Genomic DNA, 22,907 nt, shown 5'->3' with positions numbered 1-22,907 from the left:
GCTTGGCATTGTCTTGCTGAAATAAGCAGGGGCGTCCATGGTAACATTGCTTGAATGGCAACATATGTTGCTCCAAAACCTGTATGTACCTTTCAGCATTAATGGTGCCTTCACAGATGTGTAAGTTAGCCATGTCTTGGGCACTAATACACCCCCATACCATCACACATGCTAGTTTTTCAACTTTGCGCCTATAACAATCCGGAGGGTTCTTTTCCTCTTTGGTCCGCAGGACACAACGTCCACAGTTTCCAAAAACAATTCTGAAATGTGGACTGGTCAGACCACAGAACACTTTTCCACTTTGTATCAGTCCATCTTAGATGAGCTCAGGCCCAGGGAAGCCGACAGCGTTTCTGGGTGTTGTTGATAAACGGTTTTCGCCTTGCATAGGAGAGTTTTAACTTGCACTTACAGATGTAGCGACCAACTGTAGTTACTGACAGTGGGTTTCTGAAGTGTTCCTGAGCCCATGTGGTGATGTCCTTTACACACTGATGTCGCTTGTTGATGCAGTACAGCCTGAGGGATCGAAGGTCACGGGCTTAGCTGCTTACGTGCAGTGATTTCTCCAGATTCTCTGAAGCCTTTGATGATATTACGGACCGTAGATGGTGAAATCCCTAAATTCCTTGCAATAGCTGGTTGAGAAAGGTTTTTCTTAAACTGTTCAACAATTTGCTCACGCACTTGTTGACAAAGTGGTGACCCTCACCCCATCCTTGTTTGTGAATGACTGAGCATTTCATGGAATCTACTTTTATACCCAATCATGGCACCCACCTGTTCCCAATTAGCCTGTTCACCTGTGGGATGTTCCAATTAAGTGTTTGATGAGCATTCCTCAACTTTATCAGTATTTATTGTCACCTTTCCCAACTTCTTTGTCACGTGTTGCTGGCATCAAATTCTAAAGTTAATGATTATTTGCAAAAAAAAAAAAAGTTTATGAGTTTGAACATCAAATATGTTGTCTTTGTAGCATATTCAATTGAATATGGGTTGAAAATTATTTGCAAATCATTGTATTCTGTTTATATTTACATCTAACACAATTTCCCAACTCATATGGAAACGGGGTTTGTACACAGTTTGAACAGTAACACTGTGTTTGAATACAGGAAATAAAACACAGTATTTTAATGAAGTGTTTCTTTGGTGTACCACTAGATGGAGCCTGCGTACCACTAGTGGTACATGACAGGTGAATCACTGTCTTATTAATTAAGTCATTTATTTTCCCATATTCAAACACAGTGGTACTGTTCAAACTGTGTGTAATGTTACAGAGGCCAACAATATAAAATATACACAGGGTGTCATGTCTGTGTAATCATGTTTTGTTTTAAGTCATGTTTTGTTTAGTTATAGGACTCTTTAGTTTCTGTCTTTTCACTCCCTTGTCTTGTTTCCATGATTACCCCATTAGTTTCACCTGTTCCACGTTTGGACTCATTGTGCACTCTTGTTTGTCACCATAGCAACCATTAGTTTTCACCTGTCACGTCACGCACCTGTTTCACGTTTTGAGTCACGCACCTGCTTTCACTAATCATGTCCATAGTATTTAAGTTCATTCATTTTCTGTTGTTCGTCCTGACGACCTCACCACATTTATGCTCTGTCCATTTTTTCATGTCCATCGTTCACGCTGCTCCTTTTTTATCCATGCCAAGTAAGTTTTCTTTATTCAAGCCATAGTTTGCAAGTTTTGTTTAATTGTTCATAGTTTATTCTCCGCCACTGTGCGCGCTTTTTGTTTGATCCTTTTTTTTGTATTTATAGTTAATAAATAAATCATGTACCTTCATTCCCGTCTCGCCCGTGCCAACTTTCCGTTGCATCCCGGAAAAGCAAACACCCAAGACCAAGCTCTGACACAGGGCAAGTTTTGCTGATATTGATACATTTTACTTTGAAGTTTCCGAGATTCTCAAATGAATTTGTGATTCTGCCTTTAATTTGAAACTAATTGGCCCATAAATCCCTCCTGTATCCTATACAGTCGGGGTTCTTAACCTTATTGACCCCGGGGCCCAACTTTTTCCGTACAAAGGGGCCCGGGGCTCACTCAATATTAACACTGGTTTAGTAGTGTTATACTCTAACCCAGGGATCCCCAAACTACGGCCCGGATCCGGCCCGCCAACGTCTAAAATCCGGCCCGTGGGAAGTCCTAAGTTTAAAAAAATAAAATAAAATTAAAAAAAAAATATATATATATATATATATATGTATATATATATACTCCATGAAGATTGGAAGCCATTGTGAGTGTCATAATTAATTGTTATTATTTATTAAAATAATTAAACTTACATATTGTGGGAAAAAAAGCAAAAAAAAAACATATCCTGGCAAGTTCATCCTAACTCAGAGTAGACAACAAAATAATACCAAAAACTGAGACTCATTTTATAAACATTGTGCATCATTGCAGCACTTAGTGGCCGCTATATGGAATAAAAACAACTATTTTCTATTGACAAGGAAACTATTTGTGGCAGCTAAAGACAGGTAGCTGCAGTGCTAGCACGGGTTTGACTGCTATTGCCGTAACAACCCTCGCAGATCCTGAGGTCTTCTAGCACAGGAGTGTCACACCTGTTTTCATTGAGGGCCACATCCCAGTAATGAAAGCCATTAACGATTCATTTAAATTAGGCATGCAGTTAATAACCTGTCTAATAATGACTCATCGAAATTCAAGTCGTCAGATTTTTTTTTAAATAAATGTAACTGCATAATCACCTCTAATTATTACACGATTGCCTATGCATCTGATTATTAGATTTTTTTTTATGCATAGATTGGTGTATAATGTGCTTTAAAATCATAAGTAAAGGTGACAAGCAGAAATGTAACTATTTATTTAGAAAAATAAAAAATGTTTTGCTATATATTACATTTTAGAGATAATAATACAATATTTGACATGATCAGATAATATTAAAGTTTAAAATGTATGCCCTTTTTTCTGTCAAATTTGAAAGAACAAATACATTTAGTAAAAAATATTGTTTTTAAATTTATTGACACACATTTGTCCAGCCTTTCGCGGGCCCATATACAATGATGTAACGGGCCAAATCTGGCCCCCGGGCCTTGAGTTTGACACACCAAACTTTTATCTTTATCCAAACACCCACGGTGAGGCGCCATTTAGCCACTATGGCCCCACCTGTGGAACAGCTTGCTGCAGAGCCTCAGACTGCAGACCGTTTATTTTTTTTCACTGATCATGTTCAACTTTTAATTATTATTATTATTATTATTATTTTATTTTTTTTAATTATTATTATTTTTATTTTTTTATTTTTTTTTAAAATTATTATTATTATTATTATTATTATTATTATTATTATTATTATTATTATTATTATTATTATTATTATGTCCAGGGTGTTCTCCGCCTTCCGCCCGAATGCAGCTGAGATAGGCTCCAGCACCCACCGCGACCCCGGAAGGGACAAGCGGTAGAAAATGGATGGATGGATGGATGTTCAACTCTTATGTTTATTATTATTATTATTATTATGTTATTGGCCCTGTGATGAGGTGGCGACTTGTCCAGGGTGTGTACCCCGCCTTCCGCCCGAATGCAGCTGAGATAGGCTCCAGCACCCACCGCGAACCCGAAAAGGACAAGCCGTTGAAAATCGATGGATGGACGTTCAACTCTTATGTTTATTATTATTATTATTATTATTATTATTATTATTATTATTATGTTATTGGCCCTGCGATGAGGTGGCGACTTGTCCAGGGTGTACCCCGCCTTCCGCCCAAATGCAGCTGAGATAGGCTCCAGCACCCCTCGCGAACCCGAAAGGGACAAGCGGTAGAAAACGGATGGATGGATGGATGTTCAACTCTTATGTTTATTATTATTATTATTATTATTATTATTATTATTATTATTATTATTATGTTATTGGCCCTGCGATGAGGTGGCGACTTGTCCAGGGTGTGTACCCCGCCTTCCGCTCGAATGCAGCTGAGATAGGCTCCAGCACCCCCCGCGAACCCGAAAGGGACAAGCCGTAGAAAATGGATGGATGGATGGATGTTCAACTCTTATGTTTATTATTATTATTATTATTATTATTATTATTATGTTATTGGCCCTGCGATGAGGTGGCGACTTGTCCAGGGTGTACCCCGCCTTCCGCCCGAATGCAGCTGAGATAGGCTCCAGCACCCCCCGCGACCCCGAAAGGGACAAGCGGTAGAAAATGGATGGATGGATGGATGTTCAACTCTTATGTTTATTATTATTATTATTATTATTATTATGTTATTGGCCCTGCGATGAGGTGGCGACTTGTCCAGGGTGTACCCCGCCTTCCGCCCGAATGCGGCTGAGATAGGCTCCAGCACCCCCCGCGAACCCGAAAAGGACAAGCCGTTGAAAATGGATGGATGGACGTTCAACTCTTATGTTTATTATTATTATTATTATTATTATGTTATTGGCCCTTGCGATGAGGTGGCGACTTGTCCAGGGTGTACCCCGCCTTCCGCCCGAATGCAGCTGAGATAGGCTCCAGCACCCCCCGCGAACCCGAAAGGGACAAGCCGTAGAAAATGGATGGATGGACGTTCAACTCTTATGTGTATTATTATTATTATTATTATTATTATGTTATTGGCCCTGCGATGAGGTGGCGACTTGTCCAGGGTGTACCCCGCCTTCCGCCCGAATGCAGCTGAGATAGGCTCCAGCACCCCTCGCGAACCCGAAAGGGACAAGCGGTAGAAAACGGATGGATGGATGGATGTTCAACTCTTATGTTTATTATTATTATTATTATTATTATTATTATTATTATTATGTTATTGGCCCTGCGATGAGGTGGCGACTTGTCCAGGGTGTGTACCCCGCCTTCCGCTCGAATGCAGCTGAGATAGGCTCCAGCACCCCCCGCGAACCCGAAAGGGACAAGCCGTAGAAAATGGATGGATGGACGTTCAACTCTTATGTTTATTATTATTATTATTATTATTATTATTATGTTATTGGCCCTGCGATGAGGTGGCGACTTGTCCAGGGTGTACCCCGCCTTCCGCCCGAATGCAGCTGAGATAGGCTCCAGCACCCCCCGCGAACCCGAAAGGGACAAGCGGTAGAAAATGGATGGATGGATGGATGTTCAACCCTTATGTTTTTTATTATTATTATTATTATTATTATTATTATTGTTATGTTATTGGCCCTGTGATGAGATGGCGACTTGTCCAGGGTGTACCCCGCCTTCCGCCCGAATACAGCTGAGATAGGCTCCAGCACCCCCCGCGAACCCGAAAAGGACAAGCCGTAGAAAATGGATGGATGGACGTTCAACTCTTATGTTTATTATTATTATTATTATTATTATTATTATGATGTTATTGGCCCTGCGATGAGGTGGCGACTTGTCCAGGGTGTACACCGCCTTCCGCCCGAATGCAGCTGAGATAGGCTCCAGCACCCCCCGCGACCCCGAAAGGGACAAGCCGTAGAAAATGGATGGATGGACGTTCAACTCTTATGTTTATTATTATTATTATTATTATTATGTTATTGGCCCTGCGATGAGGTGGCGACTTGTCCAGGGTGTACCCCGCCTTCTGCCCGAATGCAGCTGAGATAGGCTCCAGCACCCCTCGCGAACCCGAAAGGGACAAGCGGTAGAAAATGGATGGATGGATGGATGTTCAACTCTTATGTTTATTATTATTATTATTATTATTATTATTATTATTATTATTATGTTATTGGCCCTGCGATGAGGTGGCGACTTGTCCAGGGTGTACCCCGCCTTCCGCCCGAATGCGGCTGAGATAGGCTCCAGCACCCCCCGCGAACCCGAAAGGGACAAGCGGTAGAAAATGGATGGATGGATGGATGTTCAACTCTTATGTTTATTATTATTATTATTATTATTATTATTATTATGTTATTGGCCCTGCGATGAGGTGGCGACTTGTCCAGGGTGTACGCCGCCTTCCGCCCGAATGCAGCTGAGATAGGCTCCAGCACCCCCCGCAACCTCGAAAGGGACAAGCGGTAGAAAATGGATGTTCAACTCTTATGTTTATTATTATTATTATTATTATTATTATTATTATTATTATTATTGTTATTATTATAATTATTATTATTATTATTATTATGTTATTGGCCCTGCGATGAGGTGGCGACTTGTCCAGGGTGTACGCTGCCTTCCGCCCGAATGCAGCTGAGATAGGCTCCAGCACCCCCCGCGACCCCGAAAGGGACAAGCGGTAGAAAATGGATGTTCAACTCTTATGTTTATTATTATTATTATTATTATTATTATTATTATTATTATTATTATTATTATGTTATTGGCCCTGCGATGAGGTGGCGACTTGTCCAGGGTGTACGCTGCCTTCCGCCCGAATGCAGCTGAGATAGGCTCCAGCGCCCCCCGCGACCCCAAAAGGGACAAGCGGTAGTAAATGGATGGATGGATGTTATGGAATTGATATTTGTGTATATTTATTTATTTTTATTCTCCCATGTTATGTTTTTCATAACTTCATAATTTCTTATTCATATTATTTATATGTATTATAATTTTATCAGCTGCCCCAAAAGGGACAAGCGGTAGTAAATGGATGGGGATGGATTATTTTATCATGTTTCATGCTGGGTTTTTTAGATGGTGTTAATTAGAGTTATTCTCCAGTTATGTCCAGCCCTTTGTGTTTGCCGCTTGCCTGTGTATGAAAAGTTTATTAATAACTTTTATTAATAATTATTACAAAATAATTCGATTTGCTCTGATTTGACCACATTCTATGTTTAAAGGGAAAAATATATATGTTTTCAAATGTTTCCCCGTATTTGCTGATATATATTTTACTTTTATGATGTGTCGTAAAAAGCGGGGCCATACGTTAGAACAATTCGGCAAAATTCGGGTGCCTCCGGAAACACCCGAGCATAATGGGCTCGTGTGGTCTCAAATGGCGGGTACAATCGGATGATCCCGGATGGGCGGAGCTAAGTAGGAGGAAACGCTAACAGTTGCTGACAGCTTGTAGGAACCGGCGTCGAATATCGAATCATTCATCACTTTCTTCACCGCGACATTGTTACTCGCTTCGCCGCGGAGGAGTAAAAAGACACCAGCGACCAGGCAACACTTTGTCACCGTGAAATATCTTATCGACACGCTATCTGACGTGCAAGCCAAGCAACACTTGTATGCTACATTTGTTTCTAGAAGGGCCCCCGGACACTTCACGGGTAAACGGCGGCGGGATGGAGACGCAGATCCATGTGCCGGTCGGCTCGCCGGTCATACGAAGAATTCCAATTTTTGTGGACGAGCACAACGTGACGGAAGGCGCGATGAAGCTCGTTAAAGAGCTGAGACCTGCGTGGGGGAAGGACCACGTCAAGACCAAGGTACACCAAGCGGGGAGCTAGCTGTACTGTGTGTGCTAGGCTAGGCTACCATAGACAGGGTGTTTGCCCTTAAAGGCACCACATAAAGTCCCAGATCCTAAATTCACTTCAATCTTGTCATTGACGAAATTTAAAAAAAAAATGGATTAAGCAAACAATCAGGGTTAACGCCTTTCTCTTTGCGGCACATCTTCGATAACCAATTTGACGTTTGTGTTCCAGGGGGCAAGACAATAATATAGATTCTACTGTCTTGTAGCTTGCTGTGTTATTCTTGTAATGCATGCACATTTTGATTCCATCTGTGCAATATTGTCAAGCCTGTGTCTGGAAAGAGAGAGTGGGACTTATGTCTACAATACACGAAGTTTAGAACAAAATACAGTTTTCAATGGTATTCTTAAATATACATGACAACTCCAGACATACAAGTAATGTAGGCCGAGGGTAAGTCTGAACATATAGCTAAATTACACTGTATACAGGATATAAAATGTCAACATAAAGGCACAATAATTAAATAATCCCGTAATAAAAGGAGGTATTTATCCCCGTGGTTTATTGGGAGAAGTAACTAGAAGGAGCGAGAGAAGTGTTGATTGGGACTGCAAGATTTTCAGAAAACCCTAACTGCGATTATTCTCTCCAAAATTGCGATAACGATTTGACCCCGAAAGGGACAAGCGGTAGATATTGGATGGATTTGCCATTGGTTTATTTACCGTATTTTTCGGAGTATAAATCGCTCCGGAGTATAAGTCGCACCGGTCGAAAATGCATAATAAAGAAGGAAAAAAACATATATAAGTCGCATTTTTTGGGGAAATTTATTTGATAAAACCCAACACCAAGAATAGACATTTGAAAGACAATTTAATATAAATAAAGAATAGTGAACAACAGGGTGAATAAGTGTACGTTATATGACGCATAAATAACCAACTGAGAACGTGCCTGGTATGTTAACGTAACATATTATGGTAAGAGTCATTCAAATAACTATAACATATAGAACATGCTATACGTTTACCAAACAATCTGTCACTCCTAATCGCTAAATCCCATGAAATCTTATACGTCTAGTCTCTTACGTGAATGAGCTAAATAATATTATTTGATATTTTACGGTAATGTGTTAATTTCACACATAAGTCACTCCTGAGTATAAGTCGCACCCCCGGCCAAACTATGAAAAAAAACTGCGACTTATAGTCCGAAAAATACGGTATATATTTCCAACTTAAAAATGCATAAAATTGAGAAAATAACGAGTGAAGGGAGATGTTACTTTTAGACTGTCAATCAACATATTATTGTCTTAATTATTGTCTAATAAAAGTTTCAATTAATCAATCAGGCACCCCATGTGGAAAAAAAACTGGATTATGCAAACAATCAGGGTTAAAAGCCTTTCTCTTTGCGGCACATCTTCGAGAACCAATTTGACGTTTGTGTTCCATGGGGCAAGACAATAATATAAATTCTACTGTCTTGTAGCTTGCTGTGTTATTCTTGTAATGCATGCACATTTTGATTCCATCTGTGCAATATTGTCAAGCCTGTGTCTGGAAAGAGAGAGTGGGACTTATGTCTACAATACACGAAGTTGAGAACAAAATACAGTTTTCAATGGTATTCTTAAATATACATGACAACTCCAGACATACAAGTAATGTAGGCCGAGGGTAAGTCCAACCATATAGCTAAATTACACTGTATACAGGATATAAAATGTAAACATAAAGGCACAATAATTAAGTAATCCCGTAATAAAAGGATGTATTTATCCCCGTGGTTTATTAGGAGAAGTAAATAGAAGGAGCCATTGGGACTGCAAGATTTTCAGAAAACCCTAACTGCGATTATTCTCTCCAAAATTGCGATAGCGATTTGACCCCGAAAGGGACAAGCGGTAGAAATTAGATGGATTTGCCATTGGTTTATTTACCGTATTTTTCGGAGTATAAATCGCTCCGTAGTATAAGTCGCACCGGTCGAAAATGCATAATAAAGAAGGAAAAAAACATATAAGTCGCATTTTTTGGGAACATTTATTTGATAAAACCCAACACCAAGAATAGACCTTTGAAAGACAATTTAGAATAAATAAAGAATAGTGAACAACAGGCTGAATAAGTGTACGTTATATGACGCATAAATAACCAACTGAGAACGTGCCTGGTATGTTAACGTAACATATTATGGTAAGAGTCATTCAAATAACTATAACATATAGAACATGCTATACGTTTACCAAACAATCTGTCACTCCTAATCGCTAAATCCCATGAAATCTTATACGTCTAGTCTCTTACGTGAATGAGCTAAATAATATTATTTGATATTTTACGGTAATGTGTTAATTTCACACATAAGTCGCTCCTGAGTATAAGTCGCACCCCCGGCCAAACTATGAAAAAAAACTGCAACTTATAGTCCGAAAAATACGGTATATATTTCCAACTTAAAAATGCATAAAATTGAGAAAATAACGAGTGAAGGGAGATGTGTTACTTTTAGACTGTCAATCAACATATTATTGTCTTAATTATTGTCTAATAAAAGTTTCAATCAATCAATCAGGCACCCCATGTGGAAAAAAAACTGGATTATGCAAACAATCAGGGTTAAAAGCCTTTCTCTTTGCAGCACATCTTCGAGAACCAATTTGACGTTTGTGTTCCATGGGGCAAGACAATAATATAGATTCTACGGTCTTGTAGCTTGCTGTGTTATTCTTGTAATGCATGCACATTTTGATACCATCTGTGCAATATTGTCAAGCCTGTGTATGGAAAGAGAGAGTGGGATTTATGTCTACAATACACGAAGTTGAGAACAAAATACAGTTTTTAATGGTATTGTTAAATACACATGACAACTCCAGACATACAAGTAATGTAGGCCGAGGGTAAGTCTGAACATATAACTAAATTACACTGTATACAGGATAAAAAATGTAAACATAAAGGCACAATAATTAAATAATCCCGTAATAAAAGGATGTATTTATCCCCGTGGTTTATTAGGAGAAGTAAATAGAAGGAGCGATTGGGACGGCAAGATTTTCAGAAAACCCTAACTGCGATTAGTCTCTCCAAAATTGCGATAGCGATTTGACCCCGAAAGGGACAAGCGGTAGATATTGGATGGATTTGCCATTGGTTTATTTACCGTATTTTTCGGAGTATAAATCGCTCCGGAGTATAAGTCGCACCGGTCGAAAATGCATATTAAAGAAGGAAAAAAACATATATAAGTCGCATTTTTTGGGGAAATTTATTTGATAAAACCCAACACCAAGAATAGACATTTGAAAGACAATTTAAAATAAATAAAGAATAGTGAACAACAGGGTGAATAAGTGTACGTTATATGACGCATAAATAACCAACTGAGAACGTGCCTGGTATGTTAACGTAACATATTATGGTAAGAGTCATTCAAATAACTATAACATATAGAACATGCTATACGTTTACCAAACAATCTGTCACTCCTAATCGCTAAATCCCATGTAATCTTATACGTCTAGTCTCTTACGTGAATGAGCTAAATAATATTATTTGATATTTTACGGTAATGTGTTAATAGTTTCACACGTAAGTCGCTCCTGAGTATAAGTCGCACCCCCGGCCGGCCAAACTATGAAAAAAAACTGCGACTTATAGTCCGAAAAATACGGTATATATTTCCAACTTAAAAATGCATAAAATTGAGAAAATAACGAGTGAAGGGAGATGTGTTACTTTTAGACTGTCAATCAACATATTATTGTCTTAATTATTGTCTAATAAAAGTTTCAATCAATCAATCAGGCACCCCACGTGCATAAAAACTGGATTAAGCAAACAATCAGGGTTAAAAGCCTTTCTCTTTGCGGCACATCTTCGAGAACCAATTTGACGTTTGTGTTCCATGGGGCGAGACAATAATATAGATTCTACTGTCTTGTAGCTTGCTGTGTTATTCTTGTAATGCATGCACATTTTGATTCCATCTGTGCAATATTGTCAAGCCTGTGTCTGGAAAGAGAGAGTGGGACTTATGTCTACAATACACGAAGTTGAGAACAAAATACAGTTTTCAATGGTATTCTTAAATATACATGACAACTCCAGACATACAAGTAATGTAGGCCGAGGGTAAGTCTGAACATATACCTAAATTACACTATATACAGGATATAAAATGTAAACACAAAGGCACAATAATTAAATAATCCCGTAATAAAAGGAGGTATTCATCCCCGTGGTTTATTAGGAGAAGTAAATAGAAGGAGCGATTGGGACTGCAAGATTTTCAGAAAACCCTAACTGCGATTATTCTCTCTAAAATTGCGATAGCGATTTGTCCCCGAAAGGGACAAGCGGTAGAAATTAGATGGATTTGCCATTGGTTTATTTACCGTATTTTTCGGAGTATAAATCGCTCCGTAGTATAAGTCGCACCGGTCGAAAATGCATAATAAAGAAGGAAAAAAACATAAGTCGCATTTTTAGGGAAAATTGATTTGATAAAACCCAACACCAAGAATAGACATTTGAAAGACAATTTAAAATAAATAAAGAATAGTGAACAACAGGGTGAATAAGTGTACGTTATATGACGCATAAATAACCAACTGAGAACGTGCCTGGTATGTTAACGTAACATATTATGGTAAGAGTCATTCAAATAACTATAACATATAGAACATGCTATACGTTTACCAAACAATCTGTCACTCCTAATCGCTAAATCCCATGAAATCTTATACGTCTAGTCTCTTATGTGAATGAGCTAAATAATATTATTTGATATTTTACGCTAATGTGTTAATTTCACACATAAGTCGCTCCTGAGTATAAGTCGCACCCCCGGCCAAACTATGAAAAAAAACTGCGATTTATAGTCTGAAAAATACGGTATAGAATCAGAATCAGAATCAGAATCAGCTTTATTGTCATTACGCAAGGTAACGAGATTGAGGCCATTCCATACAGTGCGATGTGTGCATGCTAGAAAAACAATGTGCAAATATATAAAAATTTAAAAAATGTAGAAGTGCAATGAATATGGTGTGAAATGAATATATACATGAAAAAACAAAACAAAAACAGGGTGGTTGGTGGAATGGGTTATTGCACCGAAGAGAAGGCAGTTATGAGGGACAATGGGGCAGTCCGTTCAGGATGGTTATGGCCCTGGGGAAGAAGCTGTTCTTTAGCCTGTTTGTTTTGGTTTTAATGCACCTGTAGCGCTTCCCAGAGGGCAGCAGGTGGAACAGGTCAGAGCCAGGGTGGGTGCTGTCTTTGATGATGGCACTGGCTCTGTTGAGGCAGCGGGAGGTGTAGATGTCCGTCAGAGAGGGGAGAGGGCGGCCGATGATCTTCTGAGCCGTCTTGACCACTCTTTGCAGCCTCTCCCTGTCTGCTGCAGTGCAGCTGCCGTACCATACCGTAATACAGTAGGTCAGCAGGCTCTCGATGGACGAGCGGTAGAAGGTCAGCAGCAGGTCAGGCTTCAGGTTGTACTTCCCGAGGACTCTAAGGAAGTGTAGCCGCTGCTGAGCCTTCTTGATGATTGATGTGGTGTTGACTGTCCAGGAGAAGTCATTAGAGATGTGGACTCCAAGGTACCTGAAGGTGTGGACCCTCTCTACACGCTCGCCGTTGATGTAGAGGGGGGCAGGGTCGGTGCTGCTCCTCCTGAAGTCGACGATGATCTCTCTGGTCTTGCTGGTGTTGAGAGCGAGGTTGTTCTCCGAAGACCAGGCCGTCAGCTTCAGGACCTCCTCTCTGTAGGCAGCCTCGTCACCCCTGGAGATGAGCCCGACCACTGTGGTATCGTCGGCAAACTTGACGGTAAGGTTGTCACTGTGGGCCGGACTGCAGTCATGGGTGTAAAGGCAGTAGAGGAGGGGGCTCAGCACACAGCCCTGTGGGGAGCCGATGCTCAGCGTGCGGGAGGATGAGAGGTGCGGGCCAAGTCTCACATTCTGGGGTCGGTCCGTTAGGAAGTCCCTTATCCAGGCGTTTGTGAGAGGGGGGAGGCCAAGAGTGTCCAGTTTATTGCAGAGTCTGTCCGGGATTATTGTATTGAAGGCAGAGCTATAGTCCACAGAGAGCATCCGGACGTAGCTCTGCTGCTGCTCCAGGTGGTTCAGAGCAGAGTGGAGAGCAACAGCGATGGCGTCCTCTGTGGACCTGTTCGCCCGGTATGCGAACTGGTGGGGGTCGAAGTCTGGAGGGATATGGTCCTTGATGTGCTGGAGAACAAGTCGCTCGAAGCACTTCATGATTACCGGAGTGAGGGCCACTGGTCGGTAATCATTCAGGCTGGTGATGGGAGACTTCTTCGGCACCGGGATTATTGTAGATGACTTCAGGCAGGATGGGATGACTGCCTGAGCCAGGGAGAGGTTGAAGATCCTGGTGAGGGGGGGAGCGAGCTGGTGGGCGCACGTCCTGAGCACCTTTCCAGGTACTCCGTCTGGTCCGGTAGCCTTCCTGGGGTTCACAGCCAGGAGCACTCGTCTGACACTGTGCTCCTGTACAGTGAGTGGAGTGGCGCCGGAGCCCGGTGGGGGCGGGGGCAGGGCTGGGGCAGATGAGTGTCGCTGGGGGGTTTCGAAACGGGCAAAGAAACAGTTAAGCTCCTCTGCCAGTGTCGCACTCTGATCCGCAGTTGTCATATTGCAGCCTCTGAAGTTCGTGATGTCATGAATGCCCCGCCACACCTCCCGTGAGTTTTTGCTGGACAGATGGGACTCTATGCACCTCCTGTGGTCCGCCTTTGCTTTTTTAATCCCTCTCTTCAGGTCGGCTCTAGCAACACTGTACAGTGTCCTGTCCCCTGACCTGAAGGCTGCGTCGCGGGCCCTGAGGAGTGTGCGGACCTGGCTGGTCATCCAGGGTTTCTTGTTGGGGTAAACCCGGATGGTTTTTTCCACAGTCACATTCCCGATGCAGAACTTTATGTAGTCCAGCACCGTTCCTGTGGCTGTCTCCAGCTCCTGTTGTTGGAAGAGGTCCCAGTCTGTGTGTTGGAAGCAGTCCTGAAGTTTGGGGAGTGCATCGTCAGGCCAGGTCATAACAGTCTTTGTGATAGGCCTGGCCTGGCGTCTGATGGGGGTGTAGGTAGGAGAGAGCATATATATATTTCCAACTTAAAAATGCATAAAACTCAGAAAATAACGAGTGAAGGTAGACGTTTTACTTTTAGACTGTCAATCAACATATTATTGTCTTAATTATTGTCTAATAAAAGTTTCAATCAATCAATCAGGTACCCCGTATGAGAACAATATGTAATATCCATCCATCCATTTCCTACCGCTTATTCCCATAATTTACTTAAAAAAATATTTGACTTTATACAGATTCCGAGCTTTTGTCTCACCTATTGTAAACATGTTTTTTTACTGTAACTGGAAGGTAAATAACTCTGTTATACTAAATAAACAAAAAAAAAAAAATAGACTCATTACTGTAAGCAAATATTTAAACTTAAATTAATATTGAACATTCTAAAGTTAGAAAAACAAAGTCAGACCTTTTTGTTTATTGCCATCACACGATCACTGGATTCTTGCTCGTTCTTCCGTGTTGATGGGCATACATCGCCCATCTATTTGAAGCTGAAATATTTCCACAACAATATTTTTTTCCTCCTAATTTTTGTTACTCTGCCACACTTCTCATTGGCGAGTAGGGAGGCTGTGTGTCTTTCCTGTGTGTGTAAAGACGGTGCCCTGCTCCCTGGCCATTGAGACAAAGATTGTGAATGACTGAAAAGAGAGAGATGGGGCGCTGGAAATCAACCTCTTGCAGTTATTTATCGCACTAATTAAAACCTTGATATCGTTTAATCGTACAGCCGAAGTGTTGATTCTGGTCCTCCAGCCAAACAACTACAGTAGCAACATAAGAATAAAACCACTACGCTGCTCAGTTATTACTGTGGCTTTCATCTGAGAAAATCCTTTAACAAGGATACTTTAGCAATCTGGCAGTTATGTGTTGTGTTAAAGCGTTTTGTGATTTGTTTTTCTTTCTGTAAGGCTGTGAATGTGGATGATGGCCCGAGCAACATGGCTGTGTGTAGAGAGGAGAGTTAATCTGCAAAGGCAACCGTTGCCTGTTTTGTTTTGGCAATAAATAAATTGTTGATCAACTACCCCCTTGTCATCCTGACACATCAGGGTAGACAATAAAACAGAATGTGCATACACCCTACTCTACATTGTTGAGTGAATTTGTGCATATGTTGAGCAATCTTTGATGTCCTATTATGTCATCAATCACGTTAAAAGGGTGTGTCTGTCATTAGCAAAACATGTACTATGAACTGTTCTACTTCCTGTGACTGTTTAGCCACAGCTGCAGCATCCATATCCTGCTGGCAGATCTCTGTGGACAGCACCGATTTCCTCACTTGCAGCTGGTGTTCTTAAGTGCTTACCGCCATCTCTCCCAGGTCAGACATGCAGAGCTTTTCTGAACGGCAACCACAGAGACAAGCTTTTGTTCCCATCGCAACGCATTATTTTGTCTGACAAAGTTTGGGTGTAGCTAGATTCCCGCAGATAGTGGACATAAGCCTGTGGGGTTTTTTTTTTTTTACTTTGTCAATAGAATACAATTAATTTGCTTCTTGCAAAAAAGATTGAATAATTGTATGGTTTAAGAGATCAGATGGAGATTCGGATTAATTTGTTAATTGATCATTGGGAATCTTGTCAATTTGTGTTGGGATGGTTGTTGATCAATCACAGCTTGAAACTCGTAAAGCGGAAAGTGCAGATATCCGCCAGAAAGAAATCATTTTAAAAATCCTGAATATAGACAGTCATCCGGATCAACCCTAAAGTCTAATGACTTGGTCCTTATCCCATTTCCCCAAATTTCCATCCATCTTCTTCCGCTTATCCGAGGTCGGGTCACGGGGGCAGCATCCTAAGCAGAGAAGCCCAGATTTCCTTCTCCCCAGCCACTTTATCCAGCTCCTCCCGGGGGATCCCAAGACGTTCCTAGGACAGCCGGAAGACATAGTCTCCCCAATGTGTCCTGGAATGCCTGAAAGTTAAATTAAACTCTGTCCATAACTTTTTGAGCCGAGTTGCTAACTAACAATCAGTGAATACATCATTTCCTAACGAAGGTAATTAATTCAAGAATAAATACAATTGCCATGTGCATGTATGGTTGTTTTGTTGTTCTGTTGCTTCCAAACAAGCTGCAAGGGCGTTCACTCTGAGAAATGTCATGAACAGGTTTTACTCTCTTTGTCTCTGTCGGGCTAGTCTTGCTAGCATACATGCATAGAGTTGACCACCGAAATGTAATTACTTGTTCTTTATCCCATTTCAAACATTTACTGAAAGTTTCATCAAAATATGCCGTAGTATTTTAGTTATGTTACTAACCCACTGACAACCCCGATGAATACATAACCTCCTGGCGGAGGTAACATCTGATGCAAAATGGAGTGCACTACTTAGCTGGTTGTGTGGTCTATTTAGTGTCAACTATAAAACTACTCAAGAGCAACATTACTATTTACATCCATGCGGACTTCCTCCTGCTGAATGCGACACAGACAATTCCGAGCATTTAAAGAGATTCTCCTGTCACTTGTTTGAACAATCCAACATCGAGTGTTCTTATCTAGTTGGAATAATAAAGGGTAACTCTTGAGCTCAGTAGACCTAATCCTTAAATGACAGGGAGTTTGTAACATGGCATGTTTTTAAGTCCTCGTTATTTTTAATTAATAAACACATGCTTTAATTGACCCCTTCAGATGTATCGAGTTACCGTTCCCGAGAGCTGAAACACCCTCCTAGCCTGCGCGTGAACCCTGGCTCAATGTTTGTGTCTGTCTGGGACCAAACTTTTTGCTGTCCATCGATGTATTGGTCACCGGTTTTAGCGGCGTATTGTTTGGCATGCGGAGGGGATCAGACGTGTAGTAGACAAGTGTGTTTTTGCCAGTTTGTCTATGGTCATAACAGGGATGACTGCACGCCCACCTTTGTGGTTAGCCATGCACGGAATGCCAGATATGTGTGAGTGAGCGAGCGTCTGTGATGAGATACAGTGTATAGCCCATGTGTGTCTGTTGTGTTGATTGTGGTGAGCTGTGTTGCCCGACAGGTTTCCACTGACATGTATATGCCTTTTAGTACCCTTAGTACTGGTACTTTTGAGTAATTTTACACTGCCCGAGTGTAAAACTGTGTTTTTCTTGCATATTAGCTATTAGTGTGTTAACACTAATAACCTTTTAGTTGATATTCATAAAGCAGATTAATTTAATTTCTGTTCTTAGTGGTTTAGAACTCCACAAAACTGTCATTTGTGACCTGAGCTGTCTAAACCTCAGTGTCAATCATCTACATAAAGGATTAATACCAATGATCTTTTTTTCTTACTTCAGTTCTTCACTGATGGGACAACCAACAAACTGGTAGGCTGCTATGTGGAGGACAGTCCGGAAGACGTGGTCCTCGTCAGAGTATACGGGAACAAGACTGAGCTAATTGTCGACCGAGACAATGAGCTCAAAAGCTTTCAGGTACAAGTTTAATACATCCAAGTGTCAAACGGGTTTCCAAAACCTTCTGATTTGAATGTTGTTTATCCATCAGGTGCTGCATGCAAACGGTTGTGCTCCTCGTCTGTACTGCACCTTTCAAAATGGCATCTGCTACGAATTCATGCAAGGGGATGCTCTTGGGACACAAGACGTCAGAGATCCTTCTTTACTCAGGTTGGGACCGGCAAACATTGTGGGGCTACTTGTAAAAAACCGTTTAAATTAATATTTTAATTTAATAAAATGTGTGTAATGCACAAGCAAACTAGGTAATTGAGTGCAATTTGTGCTGGACTTAAGCTAAAATGGGAAACATATTAAAACTGTATTTACATGCACATGTCTTCCTACATTACAGACTTATAGCGAAAGAGATGGCTCGTATCCATGCAATCCATGCACATAATGGATGCATCCCTAAACCCAACCTCTGGATTAAAATGAGAAAATACTTTTCACTTGTGGCTACGGAGTTCACAGAACAAGCGTCCAACATCAGGTGAGATGTTGCTCCTCCTCAGTGATCCTGCTCTAATTCATAATTGTTTTTAATCTTCTTGGAAGATAATTTCACCACTGCACACTATTGTGTTTGGATAGTGGGCAAGAAAATACATTGTTTGAGTTGGAAATGCTAACGAAACTGCACTTTTTTTTGGAATTTCGCCTATCGTTCACAATCCTTATAAGAGACAATAAGACAATTTTTTTTTTTTTTTTTTTGCATTCTAATTTGTAATAATGTTATTTTTCTTGGTGGCTAGCAATACAGCTAATGGGATCAATCCATTCCTCTAAATCACTTTGAAAATGCATCCAAAAACCGTCAACAATACTTCATTTACGTTCCGTAATCTGTATAATAACCAAGCTGTAGAGACATTGTTATTGTAAGAGCGAACACTGAGGAACTTTTTCTAGCGGAGCATGCCATCGCAAGATAGGACATCAAACTGTACTGACTGAAAAACATGAACAATCCTATTAAAGTATCTGTAAAGTACTAGCCCACATTTCATGTTTTATTAGCTCGACAGCATTGTTAGTTGTGATAACAAGCATGATGTCCTGCATGTATCATGATCAATATTATAGTGACTCACTCAATGGACAATTTTCCTCTTGGTCCAGCTGGCCGGGGATTTTCCAGTTGGTTTTGGGTAAGCACGCCATTTATTTCAGCATATTTTATCTCCAAGCTCCACATTTCCAGCGTGAAGTCACGTCGACCTCACTCTCTCGTCTTCCATCCGTTCCAACGTTTCAGCCTCTCTTCCTGCTCGCTTCTATAACCAGCAGTTTGTCATCCTTATATTCTAACTTTCTATTTATTTATTTTTGTTTATATATATTTTTATTTTTTAATTTTTTATTTTTTAATACTTTGTAGCACTTTGAGATTTTAACAAATCATCATCATCATATTAAGGTTCAAAACGATAAAGTTGTGAATCCTCATTTGTCCAAAATAATAATCATCTTCGTTGTCTGTTACCAAGTCTGCCATGATTAGAACACATTCGCCGTTGTTTCCGGGATTAGGAACACACATTTGATGCCGGAAGCCGGAAGTTTTCTGGGGAAACGGAAATAAATACGCTAAGCAAATACGTTCCGGTTTTGCTTAAAATAACCAAAAATACAGTAAATATTGTACATATTGTTATGAATATGTCTGTGACATTATATATATATATATATATAATTGCAGCGTGTATATAAAATGTTGAAGGGTTTTCTAAGTTATTTTAGACAGTGTTGAAGGATAGAATGATGACTCCTATTAGCTGCATCTTGTAAACGTTTTTTTATGATCTTTAAAATCCTGGGAAAAAAAGAAGACGTATGTTCTTGTCTCTAATAATGATTGTGAACGATTGGCAAAATTCCAAAAAAGTGCAGTTCCCCTTTAAAGCTGCCCATCTGGATGCTTGTGTAATTGTAACAATCAAACCTAACTGGAATAGAACGGTAGCACAGCAGTTGTTTGCTTAGCTCAGCCTATAAAGTCACTTTATTATTTTCCCTAGTAACGAGAACAGCTTGTTTTCTGGATAGATGCACAAAGAGCAGACGCTTTGCCGCACTACTGCCTGAAGCTGAAACATAATAAATGCCATGCAAGGTGTACCAGGTGCCTAATCAAGACATGCATGAGTTTCAGTCCCTCTGGGAGTTCACAGAGCAGGCCACAGTTGAAGAGAATGAACGAACGGAATATGTGTGTCTCGGTGTGGCTGATTGTGATTAACTCCCATAATCCCATTACAAGTCTCAAGTCAACATGGCGTCTGGTTGGCTCAAGTGATTTAGCATCATCTTAGCCATTTGCAGTATACCCCCTTTATAGTGACTCACTGTGTAACTATGATTGTTCCTCTTTGCTAAATTGACAGACAACATTTCTCACAAGATGGTCAATGTTTCCCTTGATGTGACCTCCGCATCCCCCAATCTAGAATCCAGAAGGAGGTGCCTAGCAAGGAGGTGCTGGAGCAGGAAATTGTGTGGATGAAAGAGCATCTCTCTACGCTGGGTTCGCCTGTGGTGCTCTGTCACAACGATCTGCTCTGCAAGAACATCATTCACAACAGCAAAGAGGGTATGTAAGTTGGCGGTATGGTTGTATTGTAGCACTGAGATGAAAATAATTTGAACCGGCTGGAGAGTAATTTTGAAATAGACTCATGTGTTCCAGATACTGTATACAGGTAAAGGTCGATATTATGCAGTCCGATATAAAGTGATGTTCCATAAAACACGGTCATTTTTTTGTCCACCAGAATACACCGCGGTTTTTTTCACCGAATTATTGACTATCAATTCTGTATTGACCTACTGGTGGATGGTTGGAGCACAATCCACCATTTACGTCATTGTTATCATCATCGACCCTTGCCGTTTGTCGGCAGTGACGTACAGCACAGGCAAGAAATGCTTGTTCACTTTCAAGATGCCGTCCGTGTTCGGATTTGTTCGGCTCTTTTTTTCCTTTCGTCTTTCTGCATCAAGAGGAAAACCAGCCTTTTTGTTGTCGTTTCTGATGCGTAACGTTGACGCGTGTCCTCTTAAGGGAAAAAAATGCAGCCGTACAACTGCGACAAGACAGGCTTATGCAGTCTCCACATGTAAAAAAAAAAAAAAGTGCTGTTCGCTTCTTCCTCATTAACATTTTTAAAAGCAAAACATGTTACAAGAACACCACCTTATGTTACCATTAGTGGCTTAACAGAACACATTTGTTAGAGAATTGTCTATCCATCCATCCATTTTCTACGGCTTATCCCTTTCGGGGTCGCGGGGCGTGCTGGAGCCTATCTCAGCTCCCTATATATTTCACAATTACAAAGTTTATGTAATAAAACATTTAATCGGCCCGAATAAAATTGTTTTTTTTACAGCGGTCACTCCCCTGGTCTCGTCAACACGTACACGCAGCAATCCAAGAAAAGCAATGAACAATTTGCAGTCATGTTGTTGTTATGCATACTTGCCAACCTTGAGACCTTCGAATTCGGGAGATTGGGGTGGGGGGGTTGGGGGTGCGGGGTTTGGTGGTAGCGGGGGGGTGTAGATTGTAGCCTGGAAGAGTTAGGGATGCAAGGGATTCTGGGTATTTGTTCTGTTGTGTTTATGTTGTGTTACGGTGCGGATGTTCTCCCGAAATGTGTTTGTCATTCTTGTTTGGTGTGGGTTCACAGTGTGGCGCATATTTGTAACAATGTTAAAGTTGTTTATACGGCCACCCTCAGTGTGACCTTTATGGCTGTTGATCAAGTATGTCTTGCAGTCACTTTCGTGTGTATGCAGAAGCCGCATACAACATGTGACTGGGCCGGCACGCTGTTTGTATGGTGAAAAAGCGGACGCGTCGACAGGTTGTAGAGGACGCCAAAGGCAGTGCCATCACGGCACGCCCTTAATATTGTTGTCCGGGTGAAAATCGGGAGAAATTCGGGAGAATGGTTGCCCTGGGAGGTTTTCGGGAGAGGCACTGAAATTCGGGAGTCTCCCGGAAAAATCGGGAGGGTTGGCAAGTATGTTGTTATGATAGAATTTACATTCAATGATAGCCAACGCTAGCTATCCAAATTACTATTATTACCTAACAACACCTAAAGCTAATGCACGTGCATGTGGTACGTACGTACGTACATACGTTCGTAATTACATCATCACTTAGTAGAAGCCATGAGAGGGCGGGATATATTGTGTAAAATACATTGGAAAATTGGCGTCCTCTAGGTGTAAATGTTGCAAACAGCAACGACGCAGCGAAAGATTCAAACAATTTTAAGACAGGAACTCACAAACTGAAACCAGTTTGTCTTGGTAAGTCTGAAACCCCCATAAATCGGGATAATTTTATTATAATATTTTGAAAACATTTTGTAAATAAAAAAAGTTGTATATGAGGCGTGTTTGGGAATAACGCCATCTGGATTTTATGGACCGCAACGGCCGCGTTATTTCGAACTTTGAGTGAACCACACAATTTTTCACAATGTTGTGTTTGTAAAAGTGTTTTACTCGTATGCTAAAATTAGATGGGATGTGCATTGTCCATTGGGTCCTGTCTGTGGAGTTAGCGCAGTTTAGTAAGATTTAAGAGCTGTGTGCAGTTTTTCCCTTTGGTCACGTTAATTTGACATAATTTACATATCTGCTTACTCTTACGGATTCTGAAGAACACTTACTGAAATTCGTCTGCCGACATCCCGACTGATTGCGACATTTTTGTGAGGATATAATATACTCGAATTTGTCAATCAAGTTGTGAAAATAATACATAAATATTTTTTGAATGTGATATTAAGCTCGCGATCGAAGTGGCATTGAAAAAAAATTCCATGGCTACTCTGTGTACCGCCATAGTGCGATGAGTGCAGCTGGTTAGCATTTAGCA

General features: G+C 40.8%; 1 protein-coding gene across 2 annotated transcripts in view; it reads left to right on the top strand.

Annotated features, from left to right (window-relative positions):
* Positions 1–7,009: 7,009 nt before the first annotated feature.
* etnk2 (ethanolamine kinase 2) overlaps positions 7,010–22,907 on the top strand; it is a 31,570-nt gene continuing 15,672 nt past the window's right edge. Inside the window, exons 1-6 of one of the 2 annotated variants that reach the window (XM_061924014.2) lie at positions 7,010–7,148; positions 7,236–7,420; positions 17,843–17,980; positions 18,054–18,175; positions 18,360–18,500; positions 20,461–20,603. In XM_061924014.2, the coding sequence (XP_061779998.1) occupies positions 7,274–7,420; positions 17,843–17,980; positions 18,054–18,175; positions 18,360–18,500; positions 20,461–20,603 (691 nt within the window). In that variant the 5' untranslated portion in view covers positions 7,010–7,148; positions 7,236–7,273. Of the gene's footprint in view, positions 7,421–17,842; positions 17,981–18,053; positions 18,176–18,359; positions 18,501–20,460; positions 20,604–22,907 lie in introns of both variants that reach the window. The other variant, XM_061924013.2, reaches the window with a different exon arrangement.

The sequence above is a fragment of the Nerophis lumbriciformis genome, linkage group LG28 (genome assembly GCF_033978685.3).
Source record: "Nerophis lumbriciformis linkage group LG28, RoL_Nlum_v2.1, whole genome shotgun sequence".
NCBI lineage: Eukaryota > Metazoa > Chordata > Actinopteri > Syngnathiformes > Syngnathidae > Nerophis > Nerophis lumbriciformis.
The sequence above is the reverse complement of the archived record's forward strand: the minus strand, read 5'-3'. Positions and strand labels throughout refer to the sequence as shown.